Source organism: Desarmillaria tabescens, assembly GCF_030435595.1.
Source record: "Desarmillaria tabescens strain CCBAS 213 chromosome Unknown EV420scaffold_34, whole genome shotgun sequence".
In the NCBI taxonomy this organism is placed as follows: Eukaryota; Fungi; Basidiomycota; class Agaricomycetes; order Agaricales; family Physalacriaceae; genus Desarmillaria; species Desarmillaria tabescens.
In genome coordinates this window covers 33463-49674 of record NW_026848333.1, presented here as the reverse complement: position 1 = coordinate 49674, position 16212 = coordinate 33463, and the positions used below count along the sequence as shown (strand labels likewise).

Here is a 16212-nt window from a genome sequence, read left to right as displayed (position 1 = left end):
GCGCACCATACCATATATGGTATACGGCCATAAAACCATAATCCCAGATGGTCACGGAACTGTCCGTATACCGTACTGTATGATCAGCTTGAAAGCCTTGTCGGTGTCGGTACAGGTACCTTATGGCCGTTGACGACCGTGCACTGGAGGACAAAATGACTTTACTTATATAGAGTCACCATAGAGAATTTATGGTATGGTCTGATGGCTTTTGGATGGCTCGAGAGATGAAGAAGATAATATAAGCATGAAGGCAACAGATTTTGGAGGGGAAGACAAGTTAGATGTGTCTGAGATCATGAAGGAACTGTAAATCGCACCTATATTGAACTAAGTGGACACACATATGTATCCGAAAGTTACACATGCTACTCTGAACGCAAACAAGACAGCTGCATGGTGCTATTTTGCATGAAATTTTTGCTCTAAAGAAGGCTCTAGATAAGATGCAAGGTGAAGCTGTATTACGACATTGTACGGCCGTATGTAAGAACTCTTGACGGCTATGGAACAACCATACACCATACCGTACACATGGTCATTAGTGTGTGTTCGGCTTCGGTCCGTCTTCCATATAATGGTTACCGAAAACTGTATAATACGGTGATGGCACGCAGCCCTATCCCAGTGTCACATGCATGGTAGCAAGCCAATAGTATTGCGCTTGGCTGAGCTCTGCAAATGCATGAGGATCTATGCTACAGTACCTACATCAGGAAAAACCCACTTTGCTACATTGTGGTATGTAGGCTATGTAGCACAGGTAGTGCCATAGCACAGTCCCCCATATGTAGTGGCTTGTAGTGGACCACTCAGAGTACATAGCTGCCTGTAGCTAGGGCTGCATGCCATAACTGTATTGTATGGAAATACAGCTTCTGTGTATGGTATATGTACTGACACCATGAGCACCTTGAGCCATACCATATAACACAGCCGTCAACGGCCGTATATTTGTGGCAGTGCTACAAGGGGGGAGGACACATTTTCGAGTCCATAATTCCTCTTGAAAACAGACTAGAATTACTCACCATCATGTTCTATGGGTCTCCGAGTTGTACGTGACATATTAGGTGCCTTTGTGAGTTCAAAATGTTGCATGCAAAGCATTATGACATCATCAATAACCTCTTGAATCTTGTGAACTGGGCAAAAATGGTCAATTTCATGTCCAGAATGTGCTCTGATGATGTTGAGATGTATGGTACATTGATTTTCTTCACATTTGGCACTAAAATGAAGTCAGTTCTAGAAACATATCCAGTAGCCATGAATATGGCCATATATACAACTGTCACAGCTGTAATTGTATGGTCCGAAGCTGTCAGCGTCCTTGACCATACCGTTTATGGATGGTTATGGATGGTGTGCAGCCCTACCTGTAGCGGATGATAGCACCTCACTGAAGCTACTATATCGCAACTGTATCAGTACTGTATCTTTACATACCAAGACATACTCTGGTGAATACAGCCCATAAGATGATGCAAATTGATAGATTGGAACTAGCTACTACACTGGTATACAATGTCACCTGCACTATACCACTTACAACTTCTGATTCCCAGCTGATCTATGTAAGTACCATCTTGATCCATCCTGCCATCATAAAGTAGGCTTTCATTCTACTGACAGAGGCATGAGTAGTGGTCAATAAAAGCTCAGCAGAACAACTTACGATGGTGTGGGTTTGCTGGGGGAGGCTTTGGGGATGGGGGTGATGATGGCTGGTTCTTGGGCAATGCGAGACACCAATCTTTGGTACCATTATGCTTACAGCAATTGGGCATCTGTGGCTTGTTTGAACCCTGGAGACAATGATATGAGAACAATCAATGCTAAAATGGTTCAAGGTATGTATGTTCCAGTCCAAGACATTGATAGAACAAGATTCCTATGAAAAGCATGAAATCAGTGACAATGCATGGCATTATGGTTGAGGCACTTACCAGCAACCTTTAGTACAGGACATCCTACCCAGATGTTGCTGCCTGAAATACAAGCCATGTCAGAGCATGTCAGAGAAAGGGCATGCACATTGAAAAGTAGCTATGATGTTCAAAGCCTAACTGTGTGACACACTTATGGATCCAAGGAGCACAAATTCTGTATGGAGATTCATCAAGTATTGATCAGCTAGCTGCATTGCTAAGAGAAAAGAAGATAGAACCACAAATGAGGAAAGAGTAAAGGGGGAAGAGTGCATGGAAATGGAGGAAAGGAAGAAAGGTTGGTTGGATTTGATCGAAATCCAATGGCATGATCTTGTTGATTATGCACATGTTTCAAATGGACTTGGCAAATTTCTGCTACTCTGAATTCTTGCTGCAGTACACACTGAAGCTAGATAGAGTCCATTGTAACTGCTCCATATGTTATGGGGCATAGATCAAACATCCACTACAAGCTTCATTGACCAATCCTCTGCTCCCAACTGTGGTCTGATAAACAACTTCCTCCAGTCTGATAGCTGACATGGCAACCATTGTCTGCTTTCATTATCAAAAGGTCTGAAGAAACTTCATAATTACCGGCCTTGATGGTAGTATTCTGTAGCTCCTGCTCAAGGATACTGCTATCTATGTAGTCTCCACCAGTGCATATGGAACACTATGTACTGCTACATACTACTGAGCACCTGCTACAGCTGCTACCAGATATACATAGACTATGTATACCTGAGTGGCAGATATGTAGCAAAAGGCTTTTTCCTGATGTACTTTTACTAGAACTTTCCATGCTTTTCCTCTTTCTTCTTCCTTAATAAGTATCTTCGGCATGATGCCAGATTGCCAAATCCCAACAGCAAGAATTGTACTACTTCTATGGATGTAGTCAATGTCACCTTTGCTGACTGTGGCTCACTGTATACGATATGCCATTACAGCCAGGCATTAATCCCCTTACAATCAATTAAAAGACTGCAGCTGCAAAGCCATAGCTAATGTATTAAGGTATGCAACTGTAGAGCATAGCTAATTAATAGCAATAGTGGGGTCAGCATCAGGTGGGGCATGGTTGGGCTCTCATGTGCTCCCGCACCCCACACCCAGGACCAGAATAGGTTCCATAAATCATTTGATGATTGTAATTCTTCCATCAATATTTCTGCATGATCCCTACCCAATCTCTGCTGGGTAAATTTAGATTTCTTCCCTTGATGTGACATTTTTTGTCCTCCTGCCATTCCTTACCTGATAAATATAGAATCCATCACAGCTACCAAGTGTGAGCATTATTTATGGCTCCCTTGCATGTCATGTTATTCCCTTTTGCAAATCTCTCACTTCCGACCGGTGTGAGCACTATTATTAGGCCACAAACATGTCATGGTGCCCCCCTACCCATGATATGTTTTCCAATGTTTCTCGAGGCTTTCATCCATTTTCCCTTCTGTTGTGTCCTCTTTGCCACCTTCATGGACATGGTGATGTGTAATCTGCAATGTAACTCAAGCTTCCTCTGTACTTTTTGAACACCTTTCATGTGGAACAGCCCCTCTCAGATGTACTGGATCTGATGACTGCCTTTGACTGCCTTGTGAACTTCATCATTTCTGCTCTTCAGCCTACAACAAGTTGCTGCTGTGTTTCACACCCAGTTATTGCTGTCTAACACTGAACTGTATTTCCCACTAAGTCTGAGCAAATCTCGTTCAGGATTCTCAAAACACCAAAGTCGACTATTACCAATCACTAAGTACAACTACGTCTTCCTAGTCCTATGTTTAGAAGTCTTGGGTGCTGCTATTATCCCCCCCTCAAGCCCAGCATGCTCTGCCAGTGTCAGAATCTCCTTTGGCACAGGACCAGAATGAACTCTCTTCACCCATGTTGCTGTAAGCCCATCCTTGACCAGAGTGGATTGGCATTTATGAGTTTTACTACATGACATGAGTGGAGATGGAGATGGCAGGGATTTGGAAGCACCAGCTTCCTTGACAGGGAAGCTGTCCTTGTTGTTATTAGTAGCATTATTCTCCATGTCAATGCCATTATCCTTGTTCATCACTGGCTCATCGACCTGCTTTTCATTACCTGACAAGTCTCCACCATCCATCCCAGTGCTGGCAGAACCACTAGATTGGGGGGGAGAATGTCCTCAAATTCCATGGTAAGTGGAGATGGCAGTGATGTGGGTAGAGGTGGAGATGGTGGTGATTTGGAAGCACCAGCTTCTCTGACAGGGATGCCATCCTTGTTGTTATCAGCAGCGTTAATCTCCATGTCGATGCCGTTTCCCTTGTTCGTGTTTGTCTCTTTATCCTTTTCCTTCCCAGACTCTCTGCTGTCTATCTCTGCACCAACAGAACCACTGATTGTGTTTGACAAACAGCCCGCAGTGTCAGCATCCATTCAAATTGCTTGGGCAAGATGCATATCTGCAGCTGAAACCAACATGTCAAATCACGTCAAGGCTCATTATGTAAATACATACAATATATTTGCTGAGGAATCATGTAAATGGCATAAGATAGGTTTCCTTGAATTTAGGATAGACTTGGCCAAATGTCCTTCTGTGTTCATCTTCTCTGGTGTGAAAACTGAATGCTCCATCAGCCAACACTGTCATGAACAAATGAAAGTCATAGGTGTACCCATAAGTCGAGATCTTGCCCTTCTCCCAAGGGTCAGGTCCTCCAATTATAGTCATCATCACCCAGCTGGTCACCTTCGACAGTGCTGCCATAAATCTCTTAATCTGATCAGGAGCTGCAGCAAGAGCACTAACAATAATCTTTAGAACAAAATTGCAGGTCATAGGGTATCAACATATGCCGCATACATCTCTGGAGTGATGACACCATCCTTCATGACTAACAATGGTTCCTGCTCATCTTTCCACTTCATAACCTCAGCCTGTACATCCTCACTTTCTGCCTCAAACACTTCTTTTGTAGTGTCTTTTATTAACTTCAGTACCTCTCCTCAACTACTAATCTCAGTCTTCCTCTCATCTACCAATGGTTTGATGCGTTTGACATAATACTGATGCAAATAAATTTCTTCCGCCTTCAATGCACAAGATCTTGTTTTTGGGAAAATATTGTCGATACGAGCAGGGGTGACAGATTTTTTACTATGATTTTGAAACCATTCTCTGATGTGCTAGAATGATTTCAGTAAAGAGAACATGGTAGGAGAACATAGCTAACCTTGCAATCCATAGCTGCAGTTCTGTCACCCTGCAACAGAAACTGGGCCCAGAACATCAGCATGAACTTGGATAGAAACATCACTATAGTGGCATTCTTCCCTTTGGCTGCCTGGGCAGTACAATAGCCAGGGACCCCTCCCTTGAGAAAAGTCCACTGTTCTGCCATTGCCCAAGGTTTGGGTCCAGGTTTCTTCCATTCCACAGGAGCTGATGCAGGACCTGGCAGTGACATTGATGTTGTGGGACCTGATGGCGGTGATGTTGTGGGACCTGGTGGCAATGATGAGTCTAATGTTGCCATCTAAACAGAAGGTTAACAGATGTTTTTGATACAATAACATAAATACCATTTGTAAATCACATAGTGTACACCTAAGTCAGGGTTTTTTCTCTCCCAAGCACAAGCAAGAGATACAGTTCTTCTTGGCATCTTAGCTGCCAACATGTATGCCAAAATGCCAGAGTAAAGCCAGTTCAATTGAATCTTAATTGCTCTACAAATACTAGCAAAGTCACCATGGGGGTATTTAAACTGCCATAATCACCTTAAGGGAGCTTTTCATCTCTTGATCAATATCATCACTCAACCCTGGCAATGGCACAGCAACAGCTTAACTTAACTCCTGAAGCCCTGGCAGCACTTTTACAGGCACTTATGGCCCTTAACCTGAATGGTCAGTAAATTTTCCCTCCTGCACTTTCACCCAGACTTACTTGTTCTCAGTAAACAATGCTAATGCATCCACTGTTGCATCTACCTCTGTGATGGCGACTACCACAAGCACTGCTTATGAAGAGCCAGAGGGTGACATGGCTCCTGCTACTTCCAATGGATCTGGTGAACAAGCCATACCAAGTCCCTCTCCCATGTCCACTGGTAAGCTTCCTCTTTCTGGTGTTTAGCATGATGCTGATTTTCCAACTAGGTGCAAGCACATTGATGAGCCTCTAGGCTCTGTGCGCTCGGAATTCGTGAATTTATCAGGCTTTTCTACATCAGAGCACAGCCATTGATCTTCAGGCACTTTGATTGCAGATCCTGATTGATCAAATCCCATCATTGATCCCAGCACATAGCCACCCCACCCCAAAATAACCCAATCTTGATAATGAGTTAGAGAATTATTTAATTTGCAACAGTCAGCAGTGGTTTAGAGGTTACTAAGCCTGTTTAATTCGCTAAGCCAACCTCTTGGATTGCTTGGTAAACTTGTTACAAAGCTTGCTTACTTGCAGTGCAATGCACAGTAATGCACAATCCTTGTAGCATGCGGATTTGACTGTGCTCAACTCAGCATTGGTAAGAAAGGGTTAATCATGCCTTATTACTCAGTAATTAGTTTGCTTGTGTTATAAATCAACACAGCAGGGAACAATGTAGCTTACAAACCTGTAATTTGCAAACTAGTATAAAAAGTAGCTAGCTAATTAATTTAGGACACAATGTATAGAGCGAAGAAGGGAGACCCCAGATTATTCTCTATGCTTACCTTCGATCTCTAACACCTACACCATACAACATACACCCTTGAAGTAGCACAATAAAGACATTTTGCTGCTAGAACTTTGTCTCGAACCTTTATTTCTCTAAGCAATGGTGAACCTTTAATGGTTACTTGTGCTTACAACCCATCCCTCTCTTCTATGCAAAGTAATTAGGAGTCCCGCCACTAGGAAACTCTTTTATTGCTTTGCTTCACAAACAAATTCGCTTGCTTCCACAGCTAGGAGACAGCATTTTCATCCCTCCCATCAATGCCTTCTCTTTCTTGCAGCCAGAGAAAGTCTCGTCGAGTATCAGACCGATCCTCATCACTTCGATTCAACCTTACTGCATGAGTTTAATAATTTGCTACAGCCTCTGAGTTTGCAGCTAGAACTTGGACAGTCTCTTTAGAGCTCTTATTCATTGCACTCGCAGCTAGAGTTGCAACAGGAACAAGGTATAGTCCTTGTACATTTACTGATTTGTTTTAGGGCCTCTTCTAGAATCCCTTTCCCAATTACTTCCCTTCCTGTGAATTTTATAGTTCGCTACCACCCTCCATGCTACCAGTAGAGAAATTTCTTTATCTTTCTGAACTTAGGAGGCTTTAGTCACTGCACGGAGGTGCCCCAACTAGACTTGCTAGAACCATCCTTCAGATTCCATGTCTGTTAGCACATACCGCACCTAGGTTTTGTGTTTCTGCCCATGGGAGTCTATAGGTTCATCAATGTCAACTGACATGGGCACTGTGACTGAGACGATGAATGTCTTGAGGCATCCATTCACCAGAGCTCCCCTGCCCTCACCTATGCAACCTGTGGCATCTGGCTCTCGAGTTCCTGCCTCACAGCAGCCACCTGCCCAAGTCCATTCAGGCTTTCATTGTTCAAACTGTGGGGTGTTCAACCCCACAGTTGGGCAATCTGGAGAGGCATGGTATGTGGTGACAGCAGGGTGCAAAGTTGGCATTTTTACTAATTGGTATGCGATTATCACTTCTATATGATTTTGATTGACTGGCATTATAGGGAGGTGGTACAACCCTTGGTTTCAGGAGTTCCCCATGCATGCCATCACAAGTACAAGATGCATGCTGAGGCTGAGGAGGCTTTCCAGCTTGCTCTGATGCAAGGCAGGGTCTGTGTTCTTTGAGTGTGCCACCTCTTTTTGGGCTTGATTTACACCCTTTTTTTTTGGACTTGTTTTATATCGACTCTTGCTGTCAGTTGCTCACTGTGTTCCCTCATTTACTCTCATTTCACTCGTTTACTGCTATATACTATTTCAAAAACCTGAAAAAAAAATATCTCTAGTATTGTAGTTAGATATACCTAGCACGCCAAAAATATACTGTGATTATACCATATTAAATGCATCTGTGGATTGTGGAATGAAAAAAAAAAACCTCCATGGAGGTTTGACTTGCTTCATTCAAAGAAAAAGCTTCCACATGGTCCTTCCATTATTACGGTTTTACCTCTATTTTCCTTATCTTATCTTATCCTTATCCATCGGAATCCTGGACCTGCCTATCTTATCTCTCAGACCCATGATATTCCGCCAGCACACTCTCTACCCAGTTACCCAGCTGCCATCACCCCAGTTCATGCTTGTTACGGTTTATTCATTTCTTTTTCTTTTCTTACGCATTCACGCTTACGCTTAGCTGCGGTTCTGATCGGACTTTCTCACAGTACTATTTTTAGTTTAGTCAACGTGTATTTAAGTAGAGCCTCAGCTGGTCTAAACCCCAGCTTCGGCTAAGGTTAATTCTACCTAACATCGAACTCCGTTCTTCGTGACTATCTGTTCGCTCGACTTACGTCGCCTTTGACTTGCTAAAGTGTCATCTACCGAAGTGCGAGTAGCGACCTTAGCACGATCTAAGTCGATTCGAGTTAGTGGCTAACATTTAGCCGAAGCTCGTCTTCAGTTGCCCAACGACTTATCGTTGCCCAACATAACTCCCATCGTTCTCATAATAGTCGTGGCACTGTCGGTGCTGCGATTTCTTCTTGACGACCCACTTGGATTGGTTATTGTAACCATCCTCCGAACTTTCCTCCTCTGCGTATACGTCCCATCCCCAGTTCTTGCAGGATACCTCCTGTTGATCTGGGCCGGATTCCTACGCCATCATTAGAACCACGAAACCCTTCATTCTCGTTCTCCAGCTTGCCTCGATACTGACAATCTTGTTGTTGGTATTAACGAGCACCAATTCCGACGAAACCTGCGAAATTGTGTTGATGAACGGCTCCAATTACGAGACCGACCTCAGCTTGATTATCGCCCTCCTCATTGTCCTCACTATTCTCGCCGTCTATCAGCTTGCATGGTCAATCGTCGACTTACGCCAAGGATAGACCCACTTACGAATGCCCTGGTCCGAAGCCATTCCCGCCGTCTTCGCGACTTTTATACTCTTTTTATTGTCCACTATTTTGTACCATCTACGCCGTTGTTTTCAGCAACAGGAACGAGTTCGCACGCAGCTACCCTTTCACTACGTTCCCAGCACACCGGCATATCCACCACCAGTAATCGACATTCCCTCGGCATCCCAGCAGACAATAAGAGATGTCGAGTCCAACGCCTCCGGGAGGTCTGGAGGATCCCTCTACACATCGTCGCGACCCAGCTCGCGATCCTCAGAGTCGAGCACCGACTCCTACAGAAGCGCTTCCAGCGCATCAGCCGACTCAGTCGACATCACCGATACCAGGGGGGTACTCCTCGACCGAGGAGACTCGCCCTTACCAGGTCTCTTCGACCAGTCTCCAGTCCAAAGCGAGTCTGGCGACGATGGAAGCAGAAGACAAGACACCAGGCATCTGGTCGAGGGCGAAGAAACGCCTGATACCGAGTTCGAAGGGGACGAGCTCACCGAGTGGGAAAGAACCCGACTCGACGACCTCTACCCAAACACGGAGGAAGATGCGACCGATACCGGAGACAGCTCCAGCAGAGGAACGGGACATAAGTGGACAGACCCCGTCTGGAAGAGTGAGAGTAGGAGATACCGGGTCGCCCAGCCTGACGACTACGACAGCGACTCTGGCGAGCTTGGCCTCGGAGCCTCCGTGGCTTCCACCAGTTCAGCTCAGCCACAGCCTGTTCCAAGGTCCTGGCCGACCAATAGGGGGGAACCAGTTGCCTGGCACCCTAGAACCAGTTGGGTCTACGCTGACCGGCGGGAAGAGGCTCCTGTGGCCGGAGTCACGACCAGAAGAGAGTCCGACCAGGTCCCTGAAAGGACCGAGGCCCCAGCGGTCTCTTCCCCCGTCCCCCAGGACGAGCCGACGAGTGGGGAGCTTTGGAGCGAGTTCCCAGACCTCAACAACGAGGAACTTGGAACAATTACCGCTGCCGAGCGTCTCGCCGGAGTCTCCAACTGGGAGCCGTCAGTATCAGGAAGAGCCTTTGCCACCCCTGTCAACCAGCGTCCGTGGCCCCTCCTCTATCACACGTACGTCGAGTCCCTCAGACTCCCTCGAAATGCCCGGGAGTCCCCAGAAATGGAGGCCCGAATGGACAGAGGCCGAGCGCACGACGCACGAATACGACGTGCAGAGCAGGACGCGCTCCAAGGACCGGGAGGCTGGTGGGATCTCCCTCTCGAGCCAGATGCCACTCCCGACGAGGTCGACAACCGAATTCGAGCAGCCGCCACTCGATACACCGGGGCCGCTCGAAGAGCCGGCGCCAATCTCGAGGCTCGAGCAAGAGCCTGGAACGCCTATCAGGCCGAGATCAGCGACCCCGATTCCGATATCGGCAGGTGGAGGCGCAACAAGGAGCTTGACCGACTCGCCCGAGAGAGGCAGGAGGCCAAGGATGCCGAGTCGGCCTCCCAACCCGGCCCTCGAACCGACAGTGATGGCGGCGGTGACTCAGGTTCTTCTTAGAGGACCAGTACCGCGCCCCGACATTTTTAACATCCTTCCATGGCACGGCTTATACGAAATCATCATGGAGGATATGGAGAAGGATCCCCAGTGGTTATTCACTGACGCTGGGGAAGACTATCAGCACGCTAGGAGCATGGGGGATGTGTACCTCATGAAGAACATTCTCGAAGTAGAGACATGGCACCGAGCGGCCATCGTGTGGAATCTAATGAACCCCGAGATGCCACAGCACGAGTGTGAACCGTATCGGCGACCCCAGCCGATGCCCAATCCGCTCGAGACCGAACAGTTTTGGGCCGGGGCTGGGCCCGATGACGATAACGAAATGGACGACCCAGAAGCAGGGCCCTCCGATAAAGGAAAAAAATCCACAGTCCCACCATTGCCGCCGACTCAGCCGCCGCGACCAATATACCCCGGCGACTACCCGCCGCCGGGCGACAACTATCGCCTCCGGTCTCTGCCTAGACCACCAAATCCCCCAATACCGCCACGCATGCCGTCGCCCCCGGATCCGATTCCTCCATGGACGCTAGCGTCCGGCAAGGACAGCAATCTGTGGAATGATGTCAAACCCAAGTTAATCACGCAGCCCGAGTACTTTACGGGGGAATCCACTGATATTAACCGGTTCCTCCATCACTGCGAGATGTACTTCCAAGTATTCCTGATGCACTTCACTATGAACGATCAAGGGCAGAACCCCTACCGCATTACATTCGCGCAGGGGTATCTCCGGGAGAAGGCAAAGGAGTGGTGGGGTGACCAGTACTACAAGTACCGTGATGACCAGGGTCACTGGAGGTTCCCCACCTGGGCGGAGTTCTCCCGCGACGTTAAGGTGGAGTTCCAAGAGGTTGCGGAACTTGCCATATGGAAGGCGGAATGGAAGAAAGTGCGGCAATCGGACTTCAAATCGGCAGTAGAGTTCTTCGCGAGGTTCGAACGACTGGCCCACAAGTGCGGAGAGTTTGGAGACGAGAAGCAGATGTTCGAGGCGATCGAAGCGGCGATTAGGCCGACAGTACGCAAAACGGTTATGCATGGGGACAACGAGCGCCCCACAACCTATGCGCAGTGGAAGGCGCGAGTCCTAAGGATTGACGCCAACTACCGATATGACGTGGCCCAAGGCCTCGCCAGTAAGACCTCCCCAGGCCAAGGCGGTTCGGGTCGAGGCAATCAAGGGACATCGAAGGGAAGCAGTTCCAGCGGCGATAAGAAGGACGCCACGGGAACCACGTACGGTGGAGTGGGGCAGCCAATGGAAATCGACAAACTTCGATCCGATAAGCGCTGCTTCAAGTGTGGGAATACGGGGTGGAACCCGAAGCATAAATGCCCGGACGACAAATCCAAGTGGCTTCCCATCAAACTCCCCCCTCGTAAGAAACCCAACGTCGCTCGACTCCGTCAACTACTCGCTGAAGCCGAAAAGGAGGACTTAGGAAAGGACACCAAGGTCGAAGAAGTCAAGGAAGGGGAGAAGTCGTCAAAAGACAAGCCGACGTCGAAATAAGCGATTCGACAGCGTCGGCTAAGGACTTAATTTCTGTTGGTACGCAATCATGTACTTCTAGTCGGACTTATGCTACGTATGTAGGTACCCCGTTTGAACAATATACGAATTTTGTTGCCGCGTTACCGATTGAAGAAATTACGAACGATGAATCGCAAACCGCTCACGGCGTAGGAGGGGATTACCGCCTCCTAGCGCAGCCTGCGCCTGGAACTGAACCCCTAGGGGCCGTCCCAGCTCAGGAACCCCCGGCTCACCGTACAGGGAAAGCCCCTCAAGGGCAGAACCCCCTAGGTCGAGTCCCGACTGCACCCCAGACGTGGGGAGGTCACCCCGGAGAGGGAGAAAGGTCGACAACCCAGCCCGCTGGGCCTGCGGTCTCGTCTGTGGGCCCATCTGTTCCAGCGGGATGCGTCGGGAAAGCAGCTGAGGCGATGAACTCGGAAGACCACCCTTACCCAGTAGCCCTTATATCGGCAAACAGTAAGGACCTTTCGGGAGAGCCAATATGTGTGCCCCCGCGAAGGGTTACCCGAAGTACCGCCGGGTGTAGGAAGAGCAGCAAGCATAGGACCACGGTGGGGGTTACAACGCCACGCACAAGCACCCTTGGCCGGGGTCGAACACAGGGCAGCGAGCCCTCCCCCACCACCTCGAATATCAAAGGCGCCCAAATGCCGCCTCGGGACCTTTCTCGTCCCGGTGACCAAATGCCACTTCGAGGGAAGACCCCCTCAGTCTCGTTGGAGGAAGTCGAAGACGAGGAAGCCTACTTACGATCCAACATCCCGACCATCGGACCAAAGGGGAAGTCCCGAGTGACCCCCGAATCCACAACGAAGGATGAGGTACGGAAACCCGTCCTGGACACGTACTACGAGCCATTCGGCCCCCACTGGACCCGAAGGGTGCTGCGACTCACCACCAATGAATCAGCCGCATTCGCCACCCTCAATCGATGGGTGCACCCCCGACGCATGGGGGAAGTGACGGTGGAGTTATGGGAAGCCCTCAGAGAGCAGCCTGAAATGGCCGCTGAGGCGCGAAGCAGGTGGGAATGGATGGAGGATCTCAAGAGGCCGCCCATGTACATACGAGGGAGAAAAGGGCGCAATGTATCCATTACCGTACAGTTGGAAACCTTAGACACCCGAGAAATGCACTCCGTAAAGGCGCTAGTGGACAGTGGAGCCACGGGAAGTTCAATCGACCGCGACTGGGCTCAGGCACATGACCTTAACCTCAAGAAGGCGGCCCGACCTGTCCCAGTGTACAATGCCGATGGCACCTGAAATAAGGGTGGGGACATCACCGAATATGCCGAGGTACGATTACGTATTGGGGATCACGTGGAACGGATCGAACTAGCCGTAGTCGATCTAGGCTCCACCCCCTTATTCCTCGGGCACGACTGGCTACAAAGGCATAATCCCCTAATCGACTGGGACACCGGGGCTGTCACCTTAGCCCGCTGCTCCTGTCGAAAAATACCATTTTCCCTACCGGACACAGACCCCTCTTCTCGTTGGGATGAGTATGAGGAAGGAGACACCATCCTAGTCATTGACTTTGAAGAAGCATTCCAGGTTCGAGCGATGGGTACTAAAGCCAACGAGTTGGCTGCCCAAGCGAACGCTCGTAAAAAGACGAAGTCCTTTGAAGAAATCGTACCCGTCGAGTACTGGGATTTCCAGGACGTGTTCGCTAAAGAAAACTTTGACGAATTACCTCCCCGAAAGCCGTGGGACCATGCCATTGAGCTGATTCCCAATGCCAATGCCAACCTGGACTGTAAGGTTTATCCTCTAAATCCCGCAGAACAGGAAGAGTTAGACAAGTTCCTGGACGAGAACTTATCCACGGGACGCATTCAGGCCTCTAAATCCCCAATGGCCTCTCCATTCTTCTTTGTCAAGAAAAAAGATGGGAGACTTCGCCCGGTCCAAGACTACCGCAAGCTCAACGAGATGACCATCAAGAACCGGTACCCGTTGCCACTCATAGGGGAACTCATGGATCGGCTAAAGCAAGCCAAGTATTTTACCAAGCTGGACGTGCGGTGGGGGTACAATAACGTCAGAATAAAGCAGGGGGATGAATGGAAGGCCGCCTTTCGCACCAACCGCGGCCTCTATGAGCCGCTGGTGATGTTTTTCGGCCTTACAAATTCACCCGCTACTTTCCAGTGGATGATGAATGACATATTCAAGGACCTCATTACTGCAGGAGAGGTATCGGTCTACCTCGACGACATTCTCATTGCCTCAAAGGACAAAAAGGACCATAGGCGTATCGTACGTGAGGTACTTCGAATCCTCCGCGAGAATCGACTATTTCTCAAAGCGGAGAAGTGCGAATTCGAGGTGGAAGAAACGGAGTACCTAGGGGTGCTCATCAGCGAAGGAAGGATCCGAATGGACCCCGTTAAAATTGCTGGCCTACTGGACTGGCCTACTCCATCGAAGAAGCAGGAGCTTCAGTCCTTTTTAGGCTTTTGCAACTTTTATCGTCGATTCATACGTGATTATAGCAAACACGTTAGGCCACTCACGGCGCTGACAGGAAAGGTAGAGTGGAAATGGGGAGAGGCCCAACGGGCGGCGTTCCTCAAAATCAAGGAGCTTTTCAAGGAGGATGTAGTCCTCGCAATCCCGCTCGACGAGGGGAAATTTAGAGTAGAAGCGGACTCCAGTGAGGGAGCGGTAGGGGCAGTACTCTCGCAGTGGCAGGAGGAAAGGTGGCGACCAGTAGCGTTCCTCTCCAAGGCGTTGTCGGTCACCGAACGCAATTATGAAATTTACGACAAGGAGCTCCTTGCCATCATGATTGCGCTAGAGGAGTGGCGACAATATCTTATGGGCGCCCGAGAAGATTTTGAGATTTGGACGGATCACTCCAATCTCCAATATTTCCAGAAGCCTCAAAAGCTTAATCGACGACAAGCTCGATGGGTAACGGAACTGGCCGAATACCAGTTTACCCTGCACCATAAACCGGGGGCCCAGAACCACAAAGCGGACCTGCTATCCAGGCGAGCAGACCACGACCAGGGGAAGCAGGACAATCAAGACATTATAGTCCTCAAACCGGCTCATTTTCGAGCCCTCGTGATGCCCACCACCGAAGAGTTACACGAGAAAATCAAGCTAGCCACTCATGACCCCCGCAAGTGGGATCGGGGTATCTCGGATTCCCTCAATCACGAGAAGGGGATCTCTCGAGAACAAGAGTTACTGTGGTATGACGGACGCATCTATGTTCCCCGAGACAGACAACTACGAGGGGAAGTCATCGCGCTACGCCATGATCATGCAACTGCCGGGCATCCAGGGATAGAAAAAACGAAAGAGCTCATCCTGCGTGACTACTGGTGGCCCAGAATGCGCTCTGAAGTGGAGGCGTACGTGAAGGGATGCAAAGTCTGCCAACGAACAAAGGCAGACCGTCGCCCCAAGAAGGCGCCCCTTCACCCGAACGAAGTTCCGAACCGACCGTGGACGCACATCTCGGTCGATATGATCACCAAACTCCCGGATTCCAAAGGCAACAATTCCATTCTCGTGCTAGTCGACAGGTTTTCCAAAACCATCATCCCCATAGCGTGCACGGAGGAGTTGTCGTCCCTCGGGTTCGCGAAAATCCTACGTGACTATGTCTACGTGCCGTACGGAGTAATGCCCGAGAAGGTCATCTCTGACAGAGGGGCTGTTTTCGTGTCAAAGTTCATGAAAGAATTCTACGCCCTTCTCCATGTAACAGGGAACCCTTCAACAGCGTACCACCCTCAGACGGACGGACAAACTGAAAGAGTTAACCAAGAGATCGAAAAATACCTCAAAATGTTTGTTAACTACCGCCAGGACGACTGGAGCGATTGGTTACCCCTCGCCGCGTTCACTCACAACAATCGAAGACATTCAGCCACGGGCTTCTCCCCGTACAAGGTAGTCTTTGGACGCGACGGGCAAGTAATCAAAACGGCTCAACGCCCGGACGCAGTACCTGCGGCCTCCAAACTCGTCCAAGGGATTCAGGAAGTGCAGGAGAAGGCAAAAGAGTCGCTCGAGCGAGCCGCCGAATCAATGAAAAGGGCGTACGATAAACACAAAGGGAAGGCGCAGGACTACCAAGTCGGG

The 16212-nt window shown here is 49.0% G+C and overlaps 2 protein-coding genes across 2 annotated transcripts; one reads left to right on the top strand and one right to left on the bottom strand.

Annotated features, from left to right (window-relative positions):
* Positions 1-3705: 3705 nt before the first annotated feature.
* On the bottom strand, positions 3706-5389 carry EV420DRAFT_1646215 (uncharacterized protein; the record flags this gene model as incomplete). Its single annotated transcript, XM_060477875.1, has 6 exons — positions 3706-4023; positions 4077-4314; positions 4598-4726; positions 4786-4903; positions 4937-5108; positions 5156-5389. 6 exons carry the CDS (start codon positions 5387-5389, stop codon positions 3706-3708), a joined length of 1209 nt encoding a protein of 402 aa, XP_060327469.1.
* Positions 5390-5752: 363 nt separating this feature from the next.
* On the top strand, positions 5753-6109 carry EV420DRAFT_1646214 (uncharacterized protein; the record flags this gene model as incomplete). Its single annotated transcript, XM_060477874.1, has 3 exons — positions 5753-5831; positions 5882-6034; positions 6084-6109. The coding sequence occupies 3 exons, from the start codon at positions 5753-5755 to the stop codon at positions 6107-6109; spliced, it is 258 nt and encodes an 85-aa protein (XP_060327468.1).
* Positions 6110-16212: the final 10103 nt, after the last annotated feature.